The sequence below is a fragment of the Coregonus lavaretus genome, assembly GCF_964263955.1.
Source record: "Coregonus lavaretus genome assembly, chromosome: 3".
Classification (NCBI taxonomy): Eukaryota; Metazoa; Chordata; class Actinopteri; order Salmoniformes; family Salmonidae; genus Coregonus; species Coregonus lavaretus.
Genome location: NC_139990.1, coordinates 7633592 through 7656430, shown reverse-complemented (window position 1 = coordinate 7656430; position 22839 = coordinate 7633592). Strand labels below are relative to the sequence as shown.

At 47.1% G+C, this 22839-nt stretch overlaps 1 protein-coding gene across 2 annotated transcripts in view; it reads left to right on the top strand.

Moving 5' to 3' along the window:
• Positions 1-1461: 1461 nt before the first annotated feature.
• LOC311110491 (cyclic AMP-responsive element-binding protein 5-like) overlaps positions 1462-22839 on the top strand; it is a 31913-nt gene continuing 10535 nt past the window's right edge. For both annotated transcript variants that reach the window (XM_084153016.1, XM_084153017.1), the window contains exons 1-7: positions 1462-1539; positions 12149-12215; positions 12386-12476; positions 14218-14327; positions 15553-15773; positions 17806-17935; positions 18176-18256. In XM_084153016.1, the coding sequence (XP_084009142.1) occupies positions 12162-12215; positions 12386-12476; positions 14218-14327; positions 15553-15773; positions 17806-17935; positions 18176-18256 (687 nt within the window). In that variant the 5' untranslated portion in view covers positions 1462-1539; positions 12149-12161. The remainder of the gene's footprint in view (positions 1540-12148; positions 12216-12385; positions 12477-14217; positions 14328-15552; positions 15774-17805; positions 17936-18175; positions 18257-22839) is intronic.

Here is a 22839-nt window from a genome sequence, read left to right as displayed (position 1 = left end):
TCTCCAGTATGCAACCCTGTAGTGTCATCACTACTTCCTGTTTTCACAGTTGCCACAGACACCACTAGGATCATTAGCATATTTGATTTTGGTTGGAGGTGAGTCACAGAGTCAGAGGGTTTAGTTTGGTTTCACACTTCAGCCACATCAACAACACAACCTGGGCCAATAGTAATAAAGCCTCCTAGAGTAGGAGTGCTGTTCTGGGATAGGTTTAGCCTTTTCAATCATATTGAATAATATTGCATGGACTGGGGTGAACTGATCCTAGATCAGCTCTCAGACGAGACATTTTATGAATACAGGCCCAAGTCACTCTCTGTCTCTACAGCTGCTGCAGGACATGCAGTAAGGCCTGACCAAATATGGCAAATTAATCCAATTCAAATTTAAGGTTCAACAAAAATAAATAAATTGCTCATTTCTCTGTTGACCATTTCCAGACAAGACTCTTTGATTGGTTAAATCATGACTTTTTTTTTTTGTCGAAAAAGGGCATGTTGCAGTTGCACCAGAAACATAGACAACTTTGGTGCCAGTCACGGGCGGCTGGTGGCACCTTAATTGGGGAGGACGGGCTCATGGTAATGGCTGGAACGGAATATATGGAATGGTATCAAACACATCAAACACATGGTTTCCAAATACATATACGTGAATTTGTCCCAATACTTTTGGTCCCCTATAATGGGGGGACTATGTAATGGATGCAAATACCCACAAATTAAAGCTGACAGTCTGCTGGGGTACTGAGCCAAAACAACAAAACATTTGTCACTGTCCCAATACTTTTGGAGCTCACTGTATATAGGCAATCTGAGGCTGCTGTCATTCCACCTAATGGGGTCTTGGTGTGACTGTCCCGGTGTGCCGTGAGTGGCTCGAAACCTGGTCTGAAATTCTCTCTATTTTGTTTATTTTGTTTTAGAGACATGGGGTCCTCTACATTACCACTGGGCTCCGGAATCAATGTGGACTTGACTTCCTGTCTGTTTGATGTGTTTATTGACATAAAAAGCCATTATGGAATCTCGAAAGTAACTCGAAATACAATATCTTACTAATTCACATAGCCTAAAGCAAATCAACACATTCTGCCCAGAGGTAGACCCCGCTGGGACGTCCTGTACGGCTCTGCGCAAAGGCTAGTGACAAACCTCCCCCTCCCATATTCCTCCCCATTCTCCCTGACCTCCTCCCAGTTCCCTCAATTCCTCTGTCCCCAAAATCTGTCTGGTGTCCCGTCGCGTCCCGCGCACCCAGTCCCAGGCAGACAGACAACTGTTGAAGGCGGTTGCGGTTTGATCGAGATGCCAGCCTAACGTTGCCTATAATACCCACACACTCGCTCCCAGCCCCGGTAGTAGTTAACCACGCCCCCTCCGAAGCCGGACCGCAATGATTTAGAAGTTCAGGAATCCCACGTGACGTCACCCTAGGGGTGATGTAATGCTTCTGTAAATAGAATGTATTGTAATCCTGCCTCAGTCCAACGTGGTTCCTCTCAACTCAGTGCCGCTTGTCCGCTCCACTTGTTAGGTAAGTTTATCACAACGAACTTTCTATAGCCCACAACTGTTCGGGTGGATTAAAACATATTTTTAGATTGGAACGAATTCAGCGTTTGGTAGATTTTGCGATACATTTTTTATTTTGCTTGTTAAAGTTTGGTGTGTGCTGTGCTAGTCCCGCTTGGGTTCATCAACGAGCTGCATGTCTATTTGGGGGGTGTGACCGCAATCCGCAGCGGTGTCGGCTTGTTTATGAGGGGCTCAGGTTGATATAACGCGGGTCATGTTCTTCACGTTAGACTGAAGGCTATCAGATTATCTGTACGTGAAGTAGCAGTTTATCCGTGCTGATTTTAGTTAATTGAGGACTTGGTACAGACTACAGAAAAAGGGAAGTTGGAAGTTGATTGTTTCATAAACAACTGCTGAAGTTTTTGCGCACGACAAGCATTTTGGGCAAACAAACTGACAGGTGAATTCAGAGTGTTGTGTGTGTGTGTGTGTGTGTGTGTGTGTGTGTGTGTGTGTGTTTCCACATGATGCCGAGTGATTTGTTAAACGTTATTGTCTTTTGCATTAGTGCAACCATTATTTAGCCCTAAACTCTTGTTAAACAAAAACAATACACATCATACTATAGCCCATGTTTGAGTTTGTAATACAATTTCAGTAGCCTAGTAGCCTGGTCAAAACTAGTATTCCTATTAATATTTCATGGTTGTAGTGATGATGATGATGATGAATGGGGTGGTTGATTTATTTTCAACAGTAACACACACATATGCACACACACACACACCTATGAAGTCACTTCTCCGCACATGTGGAGCAGGGGCGGAATATGGTGACTGCTTCAGAGCAGGTTTCAGCCTGCCCGGAGCTGTTCCCCAGCACACTCCTTCCCTCCCTCTCTGTGTCCTGACTCTGACACCGCTCTGTATGCGTCCCAAATGGCAGCTATTCCCTATATAGTGTACTACTTTTGATCAAAGCCCTGGTCAAAAGCAGTGCACTTAGGGAATAGGATGTGTGTCCCCTCCCTGTCTCCCTCGATCTCCCTCCCTCCGCCCTCCCTCTCTCTATTTTTCTCTCTCTTTCTCTCTCTCTCTTTCTCTCTTTCTCTTGCTGTCTCTTTCTCTTGCTGTCTCTTTCTCTTGCTGTCTCTTTCTCTTGCTGTCTCTTTCTCTTGCTGTCTCTCTCTCTCTCTCTCTCTCTCTCTCTCTCTCTCTCTCTCTCTCTCTCTCTCTGTGCCTCTCTTCACTTTTTTATGTTCCCTCCTCTGTCTGCCACTCACCTTTCATATCTCTACCCCCTCCTCCTCTCTCTGTCAGTCACTCACCTTTCATATCTCTACCCCTCCTCCTCCTCTCTCTGTCTGTCACTCACCTTTTATATCTCTACCCCTCCTCCTCTCTCTGTCTGTCACTCACCTTTTATATCTCTCAACCCCTCCTCCTCCTTTTCTCTCCTCTCCCTCATAACTTTAACATCATAACTCAACCCCTCCTCCCTCAACCAAAACATATCCCCACTCTCTCTCAGGCTAAACCTACCTAAGTGAAGTGTGTGTACACTACCTAAGTGAAGTGTGTGTACAGCAGTATGTGGATTCAGCTATTTCAGCCACACCCAATGCTGACAGGTGTATAAAATCGAGCACACATCCATGCAATCTCCATAGGAACATTGGCAGTTTGCCTTACTGAAGAGCTCAGTGACTTTCAACGTGGCACCATCATAGGATGCCACCTTTCCAACAAGTAAATTCGTCAAATTTCTGCCCTGCTAGAGCTGCCCCGGTCGACTGTAAGTGCTGTTATTGTTAAGTGGAAACTTCTAGGAGCAACAACGGCTCAGACGCGAAGTGGTAGGCCACACAAGCTCACAGAACGGGACCACCGAGTGCTGAAGCATGTAGCGTGTAAAAATTGTCTGTCCTCGGTTGCAACACTCACTACCGAGTTCCAAACTGCATCTGCAACCCACGTCAGCACAAGAACTGTTCGTTGGGAGCTTCATGAAATGGGTTTCCATGGCCGAGCAGCCGCATACAAGCCTAAGATCACCATGCGCAATGCCAAGCGTCGGCTGGAGTGGTGTAAAGCTCGCCGCCATTGGACAATGGAGCAGTGGAAACACGTTCTCTGGAGTGATGAATCACGCTTCACCATCTGGCAGTACGACAAACAAATCTGGGTTTGGCTGATGCCAGGAGAACGCTACCTTCCCGAATGCATAGTGCCAACTGTAAAGTTTGGTGGAGGGGGAATAATAGTCTGGGGCTGTTTTTCATGGTTCGGGCTAGGCCCCTTAGTTCCAGTGAAGGGAAATCTTAACGCTACAGCATACAATGACATTCTAGACGATTCTGTGCTTCCAACTTTGTGGCAACAGTTTGGGGAAGGCCCTTTCCTCTTTCAGCATGACAATTCCCCCATACACAAAGCGAGGTCCATACAGAAATGGTTTGTCGAGATCGGTTGTCAGGAGCGACGTGTATGCAGTGAGTGAAGTCAAGCGCAGGACACAGAGATACTAGCAGACGTACTTTACTAATAGTAAAGAACAAAACAAAACCTCAGAACCGGGAGGGAAAAAACAACATACACGTAATAAGACAAAAGCGATGCCGATACCGCCTAGACACAAACAATAACACACAAATACCAAACGTGAGACAAGGGTAATTATAGGATCTACAATCAAACATAATAGACAACAGGTGTAACCACTCAAGACAAAACAAGACAAACACCGAAACATCGATCGGCAGTAGCTAGTACTCCGGGGACGACGAACGTCGAAGCCTGCCCGAGCAAGGAGGAGGAGCAGCCTCGGCAGAATCCGTGACAGTACCCCCCCCTTGACGCGCGGCTCCAGCCGTGCGCCGACCCCGGCCTCGGGGACGGCCAGGAGGACGCGGAGCAGGGCGAGTCGGATGACTCCGGTGGAACTCCGTCAAGAGGGAGGGATCTAGGATGTCCCTCCTAGGGACCCAGCACCGTTCCTCCGGACCGTACCCCTCCCACTCCACGAGATACTGCAGACCCCCCATCCGACGTCTCGAATCCACGATGGAACGGACTGAGTACGCCGGAGCCCCCTCGATGTCTAGTGGGGGCGGAGGAGCCTCTCGTATCTCATTCTCCTGGAGTGGACCAGCTACCACCGGCCTGAGGAGACACATGGAACGAGGGGTTAATGCGGTAATTTATGGGCAGTTGTAACCTATAACATACCTCGTTCAATCTCCTCAGGACTTTAAATGGCCCCACAAACCGCCGACCCAGCTTCCGGCAGGGCAGGCGAAGGGGCAGGTTTCGAGTCGAGAGCCAGACCCGATCTCCAGGTGCATAAACTGGACCCTCACTGCGGTGGCGATCGGCGCTCGCCTTATGCCTACTGATAGCCCGCTGCAGATGGACATGCGCAGCGTTCCATGTCTCCTCCGAGCGCCGAAACCACTCATCCACCGCAGGAGCCTCGATCTGGCTCGGGTGCCAGGACCGGCTGATACCCCAACACACACTGAAAAGGAGTAAGATTAGTGGAGGAGTGGCGAAGTGAGTTTTGGGCTATCTCTGCCCAGGGGATATACCCCGACCACTCCTCCTGCCGGTCCTGGCAATAGGACCTCAGAAACCTACCCACATCCTGGTTTACTCTCTCCACCTGCCCATTACTCTCAGGGTGAAAATCCGAGGTAAGGCTAATCGAGACCCCCAAACGTTCCATAAACGCCCTCCAGACTCTAGAGGTGAACTGGGGACCCCGATCAGACACTATATCCTCAGGCACCCCGTAGTGCCGGAAGACGTGTGTAAACAGGGCCTCAGCAGTTTGTAGGGCAGTAGGGAGACCTGGCATAGGAATGAGACGGCAGGCCTTAGAAAACCGATCCACAACGACCAAGATCGTGGTATTCCCCTGGGAGGGGGGAAGGTCCGTGACAAAGTCCACCGATAGGTAAGACCACGGCCGTTGTGGAACGGGTAGAGGTTGTAACTTCCCTCTGGGCAGGTGTCTAGGCGCCTTACACTGAGCGCACACCGAACAGGAAGAAACGTAAACCCTCACGTCCTTTGCCAAGGTGGGCCACCAGTACTTCCCGCTAAGGCAGTGCACCGTTCGACCTATACCCGGATGACCAGAGGAGGGTGACGTGTGAGCCCAATATATCAGTCGATCACGGATCTCGAGCGGCACGTACTTCCGCCCCTCTGGACACTCAGGAGGAGTAGGGTCGGTACGTAACGCCCGCTCGATCTCCGCATCGACCTCCCACACCACCGGTGCCACTAGACAAGACTCCGGAAGTATGGGAGTGGGCTCAATGGACCTCTCCTCTGTGTCATATCGCCGGGACAGGGTGTCTGCCTTCACGTTCTGTGACCCTGGTATATACGTGAGCTTAAATACAAACCGGGCAAGAAACATGGCCCACCTAGCCATGTTCAGTCTCCTCGCTGCCCGGATGTACTCCAGGTTACGATGGTCAGTCAGAATGAGGAAAGGGTGTTTAGCCCCCTCAAGCCAATGCCTCCACACCTTCAGAGCTTGAACCACCGCTAGCAGCTCCCTGTCCCCCACGTCATAATTGCGTTCCGCCGGACTGAGCTTCTTAGAATAAAAGGCACAGGGATGGAGTTTAGGAGGCGTGCCCGAGCGTTGAGACAGTACAGCACCAATCCCCGCCTCGGACGCATCCACCTCCACTTGGAACGCCAAAGAGGGGTCCGGATGTGCCAGCACCGGAACCGAGGTGAACAGGTCCTTCAGATGTCTAAACGCCCTGTCCGCCTCAGCCGACCACTGCAAACGCACCGGGCCCCCCTTTAGCAGGGAGGTGATGGGAGCTGCTACCTGTCCAAAACCCCGGATAAACCTCCGGTAGTAATTGGCAAAACCCAAAAACTGCTGCACCTCCTTAACCGTGGTGGGAGTCTGACCGCGTTTCAGCCGTGCGTAATTGGCAATCTCCATCTCCACCCCTGACGCGGACAACCCCTGTCCATGCAAATCCCGGAAAATCTCGTCCACAAATGATTGGAAGACTGAAGGAGCATTCATTAACCCGTATGGCATGACGAGATACTCATAGTGACCCGAGGTGGTACTAAATGCTGTTTTCCATTCATCTCCCTCCCTAATGCGCACCGGGTTGTAAGCGCTCCTGAGATCCAATTTTGTGAAGAATCGCGCCCCGTGTAATGACTCGCAATCAGAGGGAGAGGATAACTGTATTTAATGGTAATCTGATTGAGACCACGGTAATCAATACACGGGCGCAAACCCCCATCCTTCTTCTTCACAAAAAGAAACTTGAGGACGCAGGAGAAGTGGATGGCCGTATGTATCCCTGTCCCAGAGATTCGGTGACATATGTCTCCATAGCCGCCGTCTCCTCCTGAGACAGAGGATACACATGACTACGCGGAAGTGCAGCGCCTGCCTGGAGGTCTATCGCACAATCCCCCTGTCTATGAGGTGGTAATTGAGTCGCCCTCTTCTTACTGAAGACGAGTGCCAAATCTGTATACTCAGGAGGAATGTGCAGTGCGGGCATTTGGTTCGGACTTTCCACCGTCGTTGCCCCTACGGAAACACCTATACACCGCCCGACACACTGATCAGACTATTCCCTGAGAGCCCTCTGTTGCCATGAAATGTTGGGGTCATGAGATATTAACCAGGGAAGTCCCAACACTACAGGAAACGCAGGAGAGTCAATCAAATACAACTGTATAATCTCCTCATGAACCCCCTGCGTCTTCATCTTAAGTGGCGCTGTGACCTCCCTAATCAATCCTGACCCCAAAGGGCGGCTGTCTAGGGCATGGATAGGGAAGGGCACATCAACTGGTATGAGGGGAATCCCTAACTTATACGAGAAACTGCGATCAATAAAATTCCCAGCTGCGCCTGAATCGACTAGCGCCTTATGCTGGGAGTGAGAAGAAACCTCGGGAAACACAACTTGGATACACATGTGGACAACAGAGAGCTCTGGGTGAGTTGGGTGCTTACTCACCTGGAATGACTCATCAGTGCGTGGCCTGCTGCCTCGATCCCTAGGAGACCCTCCCCAGCACCGAACCGCAGTGTCCTCTGCGGCCACAGTTGGTGCAGGGGACGGCCTCTCTCCTGGTCTCTCTCTTCTTCTCTCTAGCACCAGCACCCCCGAGCTCCATAGGGCTCGGCTCGGAGGTGCTGAGGGATGGAATGGACGGCCCCAGCTCCAGACGTCCGCGGGTAGCCAACAGGGTATCCAGACGAATCGACATGTCCACCAGCTGATCGAAACTTAGGTTGGTGTCCCTGCAGGCCAGCTCTTGGCAAACGTCCTCCCGTAGGCTGCACCTATAGTGGTCGATGAGGGCCCTCTCATTCCATCCCGCATTGGCAGCCAGAGTCCGGAAATCCAGTGCGAATTCCTGCGCGCTCCTCTTCCCCTGTCTGAGGTGGAACAGACGCTCCCCCGCCGCTTTCCCCTCTGGGGGATGATCGAAAACCACCCTGAAGCGGCGGGAGAACTCCGCATAACTGACTGTAGCGGCGTCTATTCCCCTCCACTCGGCGTTGGCCCACTCCAGTGCCTTGCCGGACAGACAGGAGATGAGGGCGGAAACGCTCTCGTATCCCGAGGGCGCCGGGTGAATGGTTGCCAGGTAGAGTCCTACATGGAGCAGGAAACCCTGACACCTGGCCGCGGTGCCATCATAAGCCCTCGGGAGCGAGAGCCGAATCCCACTGGACTCCGGAGATGGAACGATGGGTATGGCTGAGGGTGGTGGTATTGTTGGAGGAGGTGTGGGCAAACCTCCTCTCTCCCATCGGCTCAAGGTGTCCATCACATCTTGCATGGCGGTGCCCAGTTTCTGGATCATGGCGTCTTGGTGGATTACGCGCTCCTCCAGTGATCCCGTTGGCACCGCTGATCCTGCTGACTCCATGGTGAGGTGTGTTATTCTGTCAGGAGCGACGTGTATGCGGTGAGTGAAGTCAAGCGCAGGACACAGAGATACTAGCAGACGTATTTTACTAATAGTAAAGAACAAAACAAAACCTCCGAACCGGGAGGGAAAAAACAACATACATGACATATGACAAAAGCGATGCCGATACCGCCTAGACACAAACAATAACACACAAATACCAAACGTGAGACAAGGGTAATTATAGGATCTACAATCAAACATAATAGACAACAGGTGTAACCACTCAAGACAAAACAAGACAAACACCGAAACATCGATCGGCAGTAGCTAGTACTCCGGGGACGACGAACGCCGAAGCCTGCCCGAGCAAGGAGGAGGAGCAGCCTCGGCAGAATCCGTGACATCGGTGTGGAAGAACTTGACTGGCCTGCACAGAGCCCTGACCTCAACCCCATCGAACACCTTTGGGATGAATTGTAACGCCGACTGCGAGCCAGGCCTAATTGCCCAACATCAGTGCCCGACCTCACTAATGCTCTTGTGGCTGAATGGAAGCAAGTCCCCGCAGCAATGTTCCAACATCTAGTGGAAAACCTTCCCAGAAGAGTGGAGGCTGTTATAGCAGCAAGGGGGGACCAACTCCATATTAATGCCCATGATTTTGGAATGAGATGTTCAACGAGCAGGTGGCCACATACCTTTGGTTATGTAGTGTATGTTGGTTGGTGTGTGTGTGTGGGGGGGACAATAGTTGCCTTAGTGACGGCTGTAGTGTGGCCGAACGACAAGTATGGTGGCTAACCTCTATGGTTAGACAACGACCGGTGTATTCTGCATCCAGGCTCAGGGCTGGTCATCATGGTCACTGATGGTTAAAGATGGAATCCGCAGTAGGGGAAACAGCGCCACTGTCCACCCCACGGTCGTTGTTATTGTTTTGTTGATGAAGCAGAGCTGGGGAGTGTCGAGCATTAAGGTAAAAAAAATTGCAGTACATATGCTGTTGTTCTATGACACATGCAATGATGTCCGAGGGAAAAAACTGTGTTGGTTGTTTGCAGTCTTTGTTGTTGTAATATCACAAACAGATGTGGCAGTTTGACCATGAAGGACTCCAGGTCTAAAGAGCTCAAGCTGAAACCATAATGGCCTTGATATAAAGTGACCTTACGAAGATCGTTGTGGATCAAAACGTTGTCAGTAAAGATGGCAATTGGCAGCATAATGTGTGGGTGCCTTTCTGTTGTCTTTATAAAGTTGACTGGAACAGCTTTCTCAGAGGGCGCTGCCAGGTAAGAAATAAAACACCTTCAAGGAGTTTACCAACCAACCAACCCAGCTCTCCTCATAAGACCTCATAAGACCCAGGCATCAGCTCTCCTGAAATTCTGTGTCCTGATTCAGACACAGCTCTGTCTCCGTCCCAAATGGCCCCCTATTACATATGTATAGTGCACTACTGTTGACCAGAGCCCCGGGCCGTGGGACGCGTTTGACATGGCTGTGAGGAATGTCTGGGGTGTCAGAGTTCACGAGGTCCTGGTCTCAGAAAATGAAGGGCTAGCACTTCTAATAAGTCATAATTACCCCCATCATATCCCCTCCTCCATCTTAATTTCACTGCTGTGGTAGGGGTCAGCTGGGGGTTGGCATGAACCCTCTGTCCCTCTCTCTATCAAGTCTCTCTCAAGTCTCTCTCAAGTCTCAATGCTTGTGTTGTTCAGAAATGGGACTTATTGAGTGCTCTCTAACAAAGGCAATCACAGCATAGGCCTACACTATACTGAAGCTTAAATCACGTCTCAAGTCAAGATTATGCCTAAGAGTAGAGCTGGGATGATAAACAGATTATACCGATCACTTATCGCAGACAATGTGAAGTTTGAAATGAAATAAGTTTGCTAATATGGGTGATTGTTGATGGGATAATTGATGGCTACAACCATCAATCTAGTAGTAGTAGTTTAAAGGATCATTTAAAGAACTGTTGTGCACATTGATGTTATAAACTTATCCTTCTATTTATCATTATTACATAAATTCAGGCAATTTATTGCGATATGGATTTTTGGGTAACACTTGACACCCAGCGTCATAATGTCATAACAGCTGACATAACTTGTCATAACCTGTCATAATATGGCCATAACACTGTCATGACACATATATTTAGACCTGTTGTGACATATATTGTGTTATTTTGTGGCTGGTTATGACACCTACATAAGAGTGTCAAAACTCACAAAACCTACCACACAAGGCAAGACATTCCATTACACCATAGCCTACTTGTCAACAGTATGTTTATGTTATATAACATTTTCTGAAATTGACCATATTAAATTATAATTGTAATTGCACACACATTGATGTCAGACATGCACCTACCCCCAATGCTCTGTTTCTGATGACTGGGATGAATGCAGGAGCAGATTTCAGGAGCAGGACAAGACACCCTCTTTTTGACTGATGTCTGACATAAGGGCATGTATGTGATAGGCCTATCTGGCTTATAAGATTATGATGGTCATAATGCTTCTTGACAGTGTCATAAAGTATATTTTCTTAGTCCAAGTAAAGTGACACAGGATGGTCATAATGCTCCTTGACAGTGTCATAAAGTATATTTTCTTAGTCCAAGTAAAGTGACACAGGATGGTCATAATGCTTCTTGACAGTGTCATAAAGTATATTTTCTTAGTCCAAGTAAAGTGACACAGGATGGTCATAATGCTCCTTGACAGTGTCATAGTGTTTTTTCTACAAGTTATTTAAAAAACAATTACAAAATTCATTACAAAAACAACAAAATAATTAAGAAACAAACTTTCAAACGAAAGGAAACTTCTTGGCAGGGAAAAAACACATTTGAATATACAGTATGTGGGTTTTGACACTCCTATGTAGGTGTCATAACCAGCCATAAAATAATGCAACATGTCACAACAGGTGTAACTATATGGGTCATGACAGTGTTATGACCATGTTATGTCAGCTGTTATGACATTAGGACATGGTTATGACCGTGTTGTTTTGTCCATAACGCCCACCTCTACCTAAGAGTAGAGTGTCATTCAGTCAGGTGTAGCAGACATATTAACAGCCATTTGTGTCTGTTTATAACGCACATTGTTGAAGAAAAGTTTCTGATTTATGGTCATTTTTGCAGTTTGTACAATTCTTTTGCACTATGAAAATGTTGCCCTGAATCTTCTCTATCACATCCTGATTAGGAAAAGCTCAGGGCCCTTCGACGTGTCACACTCACACTGACCCTGACTGCATCGTTGTCTCTGAGATAAGGTTCCATCCCAACAGTCATCCATCATCAGTGGGTTGGGATGTGGTATGGATATGAGACACTACTGCTAGGATTGGATTAGTTTCAATTTTTATTAGTCCTATATACTGTATAGGAATAAGTCAGTCAGTGTTATTGGGAATTGATTATGTCAGATCGCATCTGACTTGATCTTAAACCAAAATAATGTCCAGATTGTTGCTGACTTTAAGTCAGTCTTAAAATGCTGACTATTTATGTTTGTCTCTCCTCTTGTCTATCTGACTGTAGGTTTGTCTCTCCTCTTGTCTTTCTGACTGTAGGTTTGTCTCTCCTCTTGTCTTTCTGACTGTAGGTTTGTCTCTCCTCTTGTCTTTCTGACTGTAGGTTTGTCTCTCCTCTTGTCTTTCTGACTGTAGGTTTGTAATAGCGATGAATGATGAACAGGACCGGCCCTATGGATGCAGCGCTCCTGGCTGCTCGCAGGTGTGTGTGTGGACCTCTAGTAAAGAATCTCCTCACCGCATTATGATTTGATATCTAATATCTTATTTTAGTCAGATTTTATACATTTATGCCACTTAACAAATAATTTCATAAATCTATGTTTTAGTGAGCATGCTAAGTTGATCTCTCTCTCTATTCGCCCCATACAGCGGTTCCAAAGAGAAGACCACCTGATGATCCACAGACACAAGCATGAGATGACCCTGAAGTTCTCCTGCACCAAGGCTGATCCCCTCGCAGGTGAGAATAACATGAATAGATGTAGACCGCATAGAGAGGACATTAGCTTTGTAATGATGATTATTTATATTCTGTTTGTTCTGTTTCCAGTCAAGGATAATCTCCACTACCATAGATTGTCCCTCTTTTTCCTTTTCTGTTTCACCCTGACTCTTTCTTTCTCACTTTCTCTGTCCCCCTGTTTCACCCTTATTAACTTATTACCCAGAGTTCTTTATTTGTGTTTCACTAATGTGCTCAGTCTGTCAGGATTTTTTAGTGTAGAGTTTGTGTGTCTGACAATATTTCTCGTCCCTTCCGGCCAGTAGAATACGAGTGTCCTTATCAGTCTTATCCCTCCCCCTCTCCTCCCTCCCCCATTCCTCCCCCCTTCACCTCTCTGACCAGCTGTCTGTCACTCAAGCTTAGTGTTGTCTGGTTCAGGTGTGTGTGTCCGTGTGTGTATGTCCGTGTGTGCGTATGTGTGTGTGCGTATGTGTGTGTGTGTGTGTGTGTGAACATGTGCATGCATGTTCGTCTATGTGTGTGTGTGTGTGTGTGTGTGTGTGTGTGTGTGTGTGTGTGTGTGTGTGTGTGTGTGTGTGTGCTTACGTGCTTGTATGCGCGTGTGACCTCTCTTCAGTGGCTGATGAAATGTGAGGATGAGAGGATACAGTATGAAACCAGATAAGCTGTATCTCTGACAAACAGATGGAACTGGATCCCATATGTACAGTAGCATGACATACAGAACAGTACAGTAAAATGATGACTTGTACCTGCTTTTGTAGTGATAACAAGTAGAGGTAAGATACTATAGTATTTGCAGCACATACAGAGATGAGAAGAGAACGGTTGGTTCACAACATACTAGAGCACTGGTGGCCAAGGCTCAGCCTCAGACAAAAACACACTCTCAATCGTGCAGGCCAGGGGAAAGCCCTGTCTGGCTGTTACCGTGGCAATGGCTGTCTGTCTCTCTGGGCTGAAACATCTCTGTTGACCTTTGACCCCCACCAGTCAGGTTCTATCCTGCAGGGGTCTGTAGACACTCAGCCCTGGAGGAAATCTCCTGTCAAAACAAAGGAGTGCCGAGCCTGTGACTCTTGACTCCTGACCTCGCAACCTTTCAACCCAGATAGTTTAGACTACAGGTGAGAGAATCAGTCTCTGTCTGATCTTATCTCGGTTACGATGGTGATCGCTCTGGGGTGAAGTTTCCCCTAAGTACAGATCTAGGATCAGCTTCCCCGCCCCCAATCCTAGCCTTAACCATTAGTGAGGAAGATGTAAAACTGACTACAGCGGCTATGGGCAACATCAACCTACACCATGGTGATCTGCTCCTGAGCCTGTGGCTGGGAAGGCTGTCATGGTGGTGTAGGGAAGGCTACACAAAGCAGGTTGAACATAGTTCTAGTGATGTTGAAACCATGCTAGCTGTAAGCTGCCTGAGGTGCTGGTTTAGATCTGTCTCTGCCATAACCAAAACCTCTCTGTGTACTTCGACATGGGCGTTTAGCCTAGTGGTTAAGAGCGTTGGGCCAGTTACCGAAAGGTTGCTAGTTTGAATTCCTGAACCAACTAGGTGAAAAATCTGTTGATGTGCCCTTGAGCAAGGCACTCAACCCTAATTTGCACCTGTAAGTCGCTCGGGATAAGAGCTAAATGACTACAATGTAAATGTAGCAATATCATGGTTGTTATGATTTCTGTTTGATGCTTAATGTCTGTTTGCTCTCTCTGTGCTGTGTGTAATCAGACCAGACCCCAACGCCGACCCGTTTCCTGCGTAACTGTGAGGAGGTGGGCCTCTTCAATGAGATTGAACAGGAGTTCCGCCAGGCACAGGAGGAGCAGAACATTAAACAGGTTACACACAAAAAAACTACATTCCCATGAAATCTCAGACATATACAGCAAGCGGATGAGACTTTAACATATGCCGCGTTCATATGCTAGTCGGAACTAGGAAACTCCAAAATGTCAGACTTTCTGATTTGTTGAACGCGGCACATGTATAACTACAACCAGTTAGCATGTCGGAAATGTTTCCGACATCAGAGTTTCCTAGTTCCGACTAGCATGTGAACGCAGCAATAAACTTAGATAGACATTGCATCATTGTATCTGTCCAATTATGGCATTTGTAAGAGCACTTGCAGGGCCATTGAGGCCATCTCTATGAGTTGGCAAACATTCTGAAAGGGTGCATACTGCCACCTGGAGTGTGTTGTTTGAACAGGTATAAAGCCAAGGTTGGCGATTTACTGCCACCTGCAGTAATGGAATATTTGCTCAAGAGTAATTCATTGGCTGATCCCTCCTGGTGACCTGGATGGAATTATGTGGTCCTTCCTTAACCCATAGGAAGTTCCACCCAGTTGACTAGCCTACTTCAAAATGGTGAAAGTCCTCAACTCAAATAGAGTCTTCTATCTCTATGGACTTGAACTACAAAACTGTCATTTATCATGACAGTAATTACTGTACTAGCACATTAAGCCATAACCATAGCCAGAGAGCATACTGATTGTCTTGCATGCTAGGTTTAAAATCAAATCACATTTCTAAAGCCCTTTTTACATCAGCAAATGTCACAAAGTGCTCTACCGATACCCAGAAAGAGCAAGCAAGGTTTCTAGGCTCTCGTATGAAACTAGCAAATGGAACATACAAACAAATATGAGTCCTTCACCAGGTTGGCAGGTATTTTGATTGACAGGTCTGGCAGGTATTTTGATTGACAGGTCTGGCAGGTATTTTGATTGACAGGTCTGGTAGGTATTTTGATTGACAGGTCTGGCAGGTATTTTGACTGACAGGGAAGTATTGAGTGACAGGTTAGTGACAGACAGACACCATTGACAGGTGCGGCAGGTAAGAAACACCATGCGATCACATTCTTATTAGCATGGTAAGCAGCCAGACAGACTGACACACAACGGACAGACACACACACACACACGTGTGCACACGCACGCATTCATGCACACACACACAATGCCACACACTCCAAGATGTAAAATTGGTATGTAGAAGTGTGGATTCTTTCAGAGTACATATTAAAACTAGTCGTCTTTTCCTCTTCTCTCAGACTCAGAGTCTCCCTCAGAATGGATCATCATGTGCAAACCAGCCCCAGCCCCACTCCCAACACCAACCACAGTCCCAACACCAACCACAGTCCCAACACCAACCACAGTCCCATGGTGGTATGAGGGGTCTCAGCTGCAGCATGGCTGGACAGCAAGCACTGCCCTCTGCCCAGTCCAACTCAGTCATCACACAGGCCCACTCCATGCTCACACACTCAGGGTAAGTACACAGAGACAAAGATTCAGACACACACACACACAAAATCACACACACACAATTACACGCCAAACACACACACATCTCTTCAACATGTTACTGTTGCCTGCTTCCTCTACCTTTCACCCCTCTCTCTCATCTCTCTCTCTCCCTCCCTCCCTGTACCTCTCACCCCTCCCCTTCTGCTGTCATAACCATAACTCATTCTGTCTGGAGCAGGCTGTCATTCCCCAGACAGTCTAATTTATTAGGCCTTAATGAATTAGAGAGAGAGGGAGTGAGAGAGAGGGGGGGTGGGGAGATGGGGGGAGAGAGATAACAATTGAAGAGAGAGAGAGAGAGAGAGAGAGATGGGGGAGAGAGAGAACAATTGAAGAGAGAGAGAGAGAGAGAGAGAGAGAGAGAGAGAGAGAGAGAGAGAGAGAGAGAGAGAGAGAGAGAGAGAGAGAGAGAGAGAGAGAGAGAGATGGGGGAGCGAGATGGGGCTACTGGCTATTAAAATACACCATTGGTCCCCATTCAACCCCCTCCCCCCTTTCTATCACTCTGTCTTTCCCTTTGCCTCTCTATCTTTCTTTCTTTCTCTATTTCTCTCCCCATATTTCCCCTCACCCGTCATCTCTCCCTCGGCCGTTGACACAAACCAGTCATCTGGTCCCAGGTTCCAGCCCCGGCCCCAACCAACTCCAGCCCCTGCTGCAGTCCGAGACCAGGGCAGTGTGGTGGTGGTGGTGTTGGTTACATGGCCGTGGTTATCACACTGCAGAGCATGGAGATTAGGCATGGCTCTGTCTTTAGTCTCAACTCCAGACATCTGGCCCTGCTTTCTGAAACCTGTCACACATACAGTTACTAATCTCTGGTGTGTGAGGCAGAGAGTTGAGCTGTCTAGTCAGTCCATGTGCTGGAAAGATTGTGTGTTATTGATACCTTCTAACGTACCTTTATGAACCCTTACATTCTCTCTCTGGCCAATTGGTGACGTTCATTGATTGATTCAGAGTCTATGTTTCAGAACTTGAAGACACTGCTGCTAGAGGTCTATTCTCAGTCCCTAATGACACCCTATTCCCTTTAACCAGGGCCCATAGGCCACTGGTCAAAGTAGTGCACTATATAGGGAATAGGGTGCCATTTCGGACACAGCCCTAGTGTTTCAGAAGTAACAGAAGTTCTTCAGAAGAGTTAGAGTGGGCTTAGCTACAGCACAGCACAACACAGCATAGGACAGTTGAGTATTACAGTCCAGTTGATTACAGCATAGTACTGCCTAGGAGAGTACATTGAGTAAGGAAGGGAAGGGACCATATTACATGGCCAGTTAAAGTCAGACAACGTCTTCCTCTGTAGCCCAGGCCGAGCTTGCTGTAGCAATGAGGTGATCCGTGTTGGATTCCGGGGATCCGACTGTTTCTCCCTGTGTTTACCACTGGTTTCCACGACGACCCCATCTCCGAGTGTCTGGCTGTTGGCCCGGGCGGACTGTTATGGTTACGTTAGGAGGCGTTGTTTTGGTTCGGGTTCGTTCTTTTCTTTTTGCACGTTTAAATCGCTGCTTGCTACAGAGTCAGTGGTGACATCACCAGGGATGACCTCAGCGCAGCGAGGGAGGACAACGCAGTCTGATTGCCTGAGAGCCAAAAACATTACATCATCACATCGCACCCCAGCCCCTTCTGTGGCGCATGTCTCTCCCTCCGCTCAATCTATTACTTTTCCCCTCGCTTTTCTTTCCCCCTATACTTTCCATCTTTCTGTCTCTGTCTCACTCTATCACTCTATCACTTTTATTGAACCTCCATCTCTCTTTCTATTGCTTTATCTCACCGTACTTTCCATCTCTTTCTCAGCTACATCGAACTTTCTCCCTTTACATCTCAATCTCTTTCTTCTTTCAGTCTCTCCCTCATCCTCTCCACTCTACCGCTCTCCCATGTTTCTCTCTCTTTTCTCTGTCCCTGATCTGAGACCAGTGTAGAGGCTGGTTACTGAGGTTCTCTGACATCTCACTATGTCTTTCTCCCACTGATCTCAGACCTGTCCCTGGGCCCCTCTCCTCCCTACTGCACCTGAGGAACAACAGACAGAGACAGCCCCTGGCCGCCTCCATGCCTGGCACCCTACCAGACCCAGCCATGCAGGGAGCATCTGCCCAGCACATGTCTGTGAGTACATACAAAGTTACTGACACTGGCCTTCTTTAATGAGCCTATACTTGAGAAATACCTATTTCTTGTTACATTGCTATTACCAAGTCCTAGTATTACATTGTAATTATCTAGTGATTACCCTTTGGAACTGATTGAAGTAGGAAGCATTTACCGGCTGTATAGATTTCAATAGATTTGACTTGTTTTCAAGGTGAAATTGTGTAGAAATAATTAGTGATTTGTTATGTTCCTCAGATGGAAAGACAGATGTCTATGGGATCCAGTATGATGAGCATCCAAGGTCCCGCCCAAAACACTTCCTGCTCTTCACCTCAGGTACTGACCAATCAGAATTCTCTTTCATGGTACCGACCAATCAGAAGGCTCTTTCTTGTTTCACATGATGTTCATGTTTCTGCATGGTTCTCTATGGTGACAGAGATTAAAGGAGCTGTTGTTTGGGCTTGTTATCCTGAACTATTTCTTCCAATAAAAACAGGAACAGATACTCACCTCTTATGTATGTCATGTTTTTCATGCTGCCTATGCTCTTGCACACTCTCTCACCTTTTCCTTCTCACATATGTACGCACGCACACACACACACACTCTCTCTCTTCTCTCTCTCTCTCTCTCTCTCTCTGTGGGGCCCCATTCACCCTCTGGCTATTCTCATTCCTCCTAGGCTGGAACAGAGAGGAAATGGAGTGTAACTCTACACCTTTACACACACTATCCCCAACCAGAGGAAGTCACAGTTTACATGTTCTCCCTCTAGCCCTTTACCCCTGTAATTCACTCAAAAGTTATATCTTTATGATTCTCCATTTTACTTTACCTTTTTCTCACTTATTCACCTTTTTTGGTTTTTAAAGGCTGTCTTGAAGAATTTGCTCTAAGTAAAATCCAGCACACAAAACACACACAAACCACTTCACAATCTACAACTTTAAACAGGCGCTAGACTCTCCAAGGGACTCCCCAGCCACACACAGGAAATGGCCTCACGTGCTGACCCTGTGCTTGGGGACTATATGGTGTCATGTTTCTGAACCAGAAAGGTCTCTGGCTAACATCTGACCCACAGCCTGGGGTTGGTTGGTCTTTGTGTTGTAGCACTCTCCTTCTCTCCCCTGACTAGTAGCTCTCTCTATGGACTCATATCTATACCTGTTTTGACTTGAGGAATTTGACATGGCCAACGTACAACTGTTGCTTGTCTTGGAATCTTATAATGAATTGAATGACTCGTTTCTGGACTTTGTATTGGGAAAAAGATATAGAAAGAGTGTTTTGTAAAGTTGATGTATTTTAAACTCTTTATCGTTTAGCTTGACAAATGGCTCAGCAGATTAGAGAATGAGACTTGTGGGTTATTAATTGTATAGCATCTGGGTTAGCTTTACTGAAAGTAGGTCAAGTTAGCTCCGTTCTAGAATTCAACAACTCTGCTAGTTAAACAGTGAGGCCTTCAGTGCATCCCAAATGGCACCCTATTCCCTATAAAGTGCACTACGTATGACCAGAGTAGTACACTATAAAGGGAATAGGTTGCCATTTGGGACTTATTGGATGTGTGGAACAGTGAAGGATATCTGTTTGACTCTGTCACATGAGGTAGAGTACTGTACGGCATGGTTTCAGGGTGATCAGCCAGACAGAAATATCAACCTGTTGGAGTAATGTACCAGTATAGATCTGTGACGGAATCATATAATCCACAGTGTTACAGGGTTTCTATGTAGTAAACAGAGCTCCAGGACTCTTATACTGTCGCTGCTGAGTGTGTTTGTATGTGTGTGTGTGTGTGTGTGAGAGAGGAAAGAGGGAGAGAGTGTCTGTGTGGCTGGCAAAACTGGCACAGACAGCTACATGACCTCATCGGTGGCACTCTCTAAATGTACTCCCTTTTTTCATTGGTGAATGGAACGAAAAAATAAACTACTTCTCTTAAAGAAATATTGCGTAACCGACAGCAATAGTAATGTTGGATGATGTCATGCCCCAGAAACAATCTCTGTTTGTGTCCCAAATGGCACCCTATTCCCTACATTTGACCAGAGCCCTATGGGCTTTCTATAGGCTCTGGTCAAAAGTAGTGCACTATATAGGGAATAGGGTGCCATTTGGGACACATCCACTGCCCGGCCTCTCTTGCTGAGTGTGAGAGCTCACAGCTGTGAAGAGTCGGGAATGTGTGAGTATTCAGACCCTTTGGATTTCTTTACATATTATTGTGTTACAAAGTGGGATTAAAATTGATTTAATAAAAAATGTTGGTCAACAATCTACAGAAAATACTCTGTCAAAGTGGAAGAAAAATTATATATATATATTTTTTAACGATTATTAGAAATTAAATAACTAAAATATAGTCGTTGCATAATTATTCAGCACCCTGAGTCAATACATGTTAGAAACACAGCTGTGAGTCTACTTGATATATCTATAACAGCTTTTCACGCCTGGAATGTGCAATATGTGCCTGTTATTCTTTTCAAATAATTATTCAAGTTTTGTCAAGATGTTGGGGGATCATGGCTAGACTGCAATTTTCAAGTCTTGCCATAGATTTTTAAGCAGATTTAAGTCAAAACTGTAACTTGGCCACTCAGGAACATTCACTCTCTTCCTGGTAAGCAGCTCCAGTGTAGATTTGGCCTTGTAGGTTATAGTCCTGCTGAAAGCTGAATTCCACTCCCAGTCTCTGGTGTAAAGCAGACTGAAGCAGGTTTTCCTCTTGGATTTTGCCTGTGCTTGTTTAGCTCCATCCCGTTTCTTTTTATCCTGAAAAACTCCCCAGTATTTGCAAATGTCAAGCATTCCCATAACATAATGCAGCCACCACCATGCTTGAAAATAAAGAGGCAGTTACTCAGTGATGTGTTGGATTTGCCCCAAACACAAGGCTTTGCATTTAGGCCAAAAAGTGTATTCCTTTGCCGTTCTTTTTTGCAGTATTACTTTAGTGCCTTGCTGCATACAAGATGCAAGTTTGGGAATATTTGGAATATATTCTGTATATTTGTATTCTTATTTTCACTCTATCATTTAGGTAATTATTGTGGAGTCACGACAATGTTGTTGATCCATCCTCAGTTTTCTACCGTCACAGACACTGAACTCTGTAGCTGTTTTAAAATCCCCAATAGCCTCATGGTAACATCCCTGAGCAGTTTCCTTCCTGTCCTGCAGCTCAATTCAGAAGGACAACTGTATCTTTGATGTGTCTGGGTGGTTTAATATACACTGCTCAAAAAAATAAAGGGAACACTTAAACAACACAATGTAACTCCAAGTCAATCACACTTCTGTGAAATCAAACTGTCCACCTAGGAAGCAACACTGATTGACAATACATTTCACATGCTGTTGTGCAAATGGAATAGACAACAGGTGGAAATTATAGGCAATTAGCAAGACACCCCCAATAAAGAAGTGGTTCTGCAGGTGGTGACCACAGACCACTTCTCAGTTCCTATGCTTCCTGGCTGATGTTTTGGTCACTTTTGAATGCTGGCGGTGCTTTCACTCTAGTGGTAGCATGAGACGGAGTCTACAACCCACACAAGTGGCTCAGGTAGTGCAGCTCATCCAGGATGGCACATCAATGCGAGCTGTGGCAAGAAGGTTTGCTGTGTCTGTCAGCGTAGTGTCCAGAGCATGGAGGCGCTACCAGGAGACAGGCCAGTACATCAGGAGACGTGGAGGAGGCCGTAGGAGGGCAACAACCCAGCAGCAGGACCGCTACCTCCGCCTTTGTGCAAGGAGGAGCAGGAGGAGCACTGCCAGAGCCCTGCAAAATGACCTCCAGCAGGCCACAAATGTGCATGTGTCTGCTCAAACGGTCAGAAACAGACTCCATGAGGGTGGTAAGAGGGCCCGACGTCCACAGGTGGGGGTTGTGCTTACAGCCCAACACCGTGCAGGACGTTTGGCATTTGCCAGAGAACACCAAGATTGGCAAATTCGCCACTGGCGCCCTGTGCTCTTCACAGATGAAAGCAGGTTCACACTGAGCACATGTGACAGACGTGACAGAGTCTGGAGACGCCGTGGAGAATGTTCTGCTGCCTGCAACATCCTCCAGCATGATCGGTTTGGCGGTGGGTCAGTCATGGTGTGGGGTGGCATTTCTTTGGGGGGCCGCAAAGCCCTCCATGTGCTCGCCAGAGGTAGCCTGACTGCCATTAGGTACCGAGATGAGATCCTCAGACCCCTTGTGAGACCATATGCTGGTGCGGTTGGCCCTGGGTTCCTCCTAATGCAAGACAATGCTAGACCTCATGTGGCTGGAGTGTGTCAGCAGTTCCTGCAAGAGGAAGGCATTGATGCTATGGACTGGCCCGCCCGTTACCCAGACCTGAATCCAATTGAGCACATCTGGGACATCATGTCTCGCTCCATCCACCAACGCCACGTTGCACCACAGACTGTCCAGGAGTTGGCGGATGCTTTAGTCCAGGTCTGGGAGGAGATCCCTCAGGAGACCATCCGCCACCTCATCAGGAGCATGCCCAGGCATTGTAGGGAGGTCATACAGGCACGTGGAGGCCACACACAGTACTGAGCCTCATTTTGACTTGTTTTAAGGACATTACATCAAAGTTGGATCAGCCTGTAGTGTGGTTTTCCACTTTAATTTTGAGGGTGACTCCAAATCCAGACCTCCATGGGTTGATACATTTGATTTCCATTGATAATTTTTGTGTGATTTTGTTGTCAGCACATTCAACTATGAAAAGAAAAAAGTTTTTAATAAGATTATTTCATTCATTCAGATCTAGGATGGGTTGTTTAAGTGTTCCCTTTATTTTTTTGAGCAGTGTATAATCCACAGCATAATTATTGACCATGCTTAAACAGATATTCAATGTCTGATTTGTTATTGTTACCCATCTACCAATCACTGCCATTCT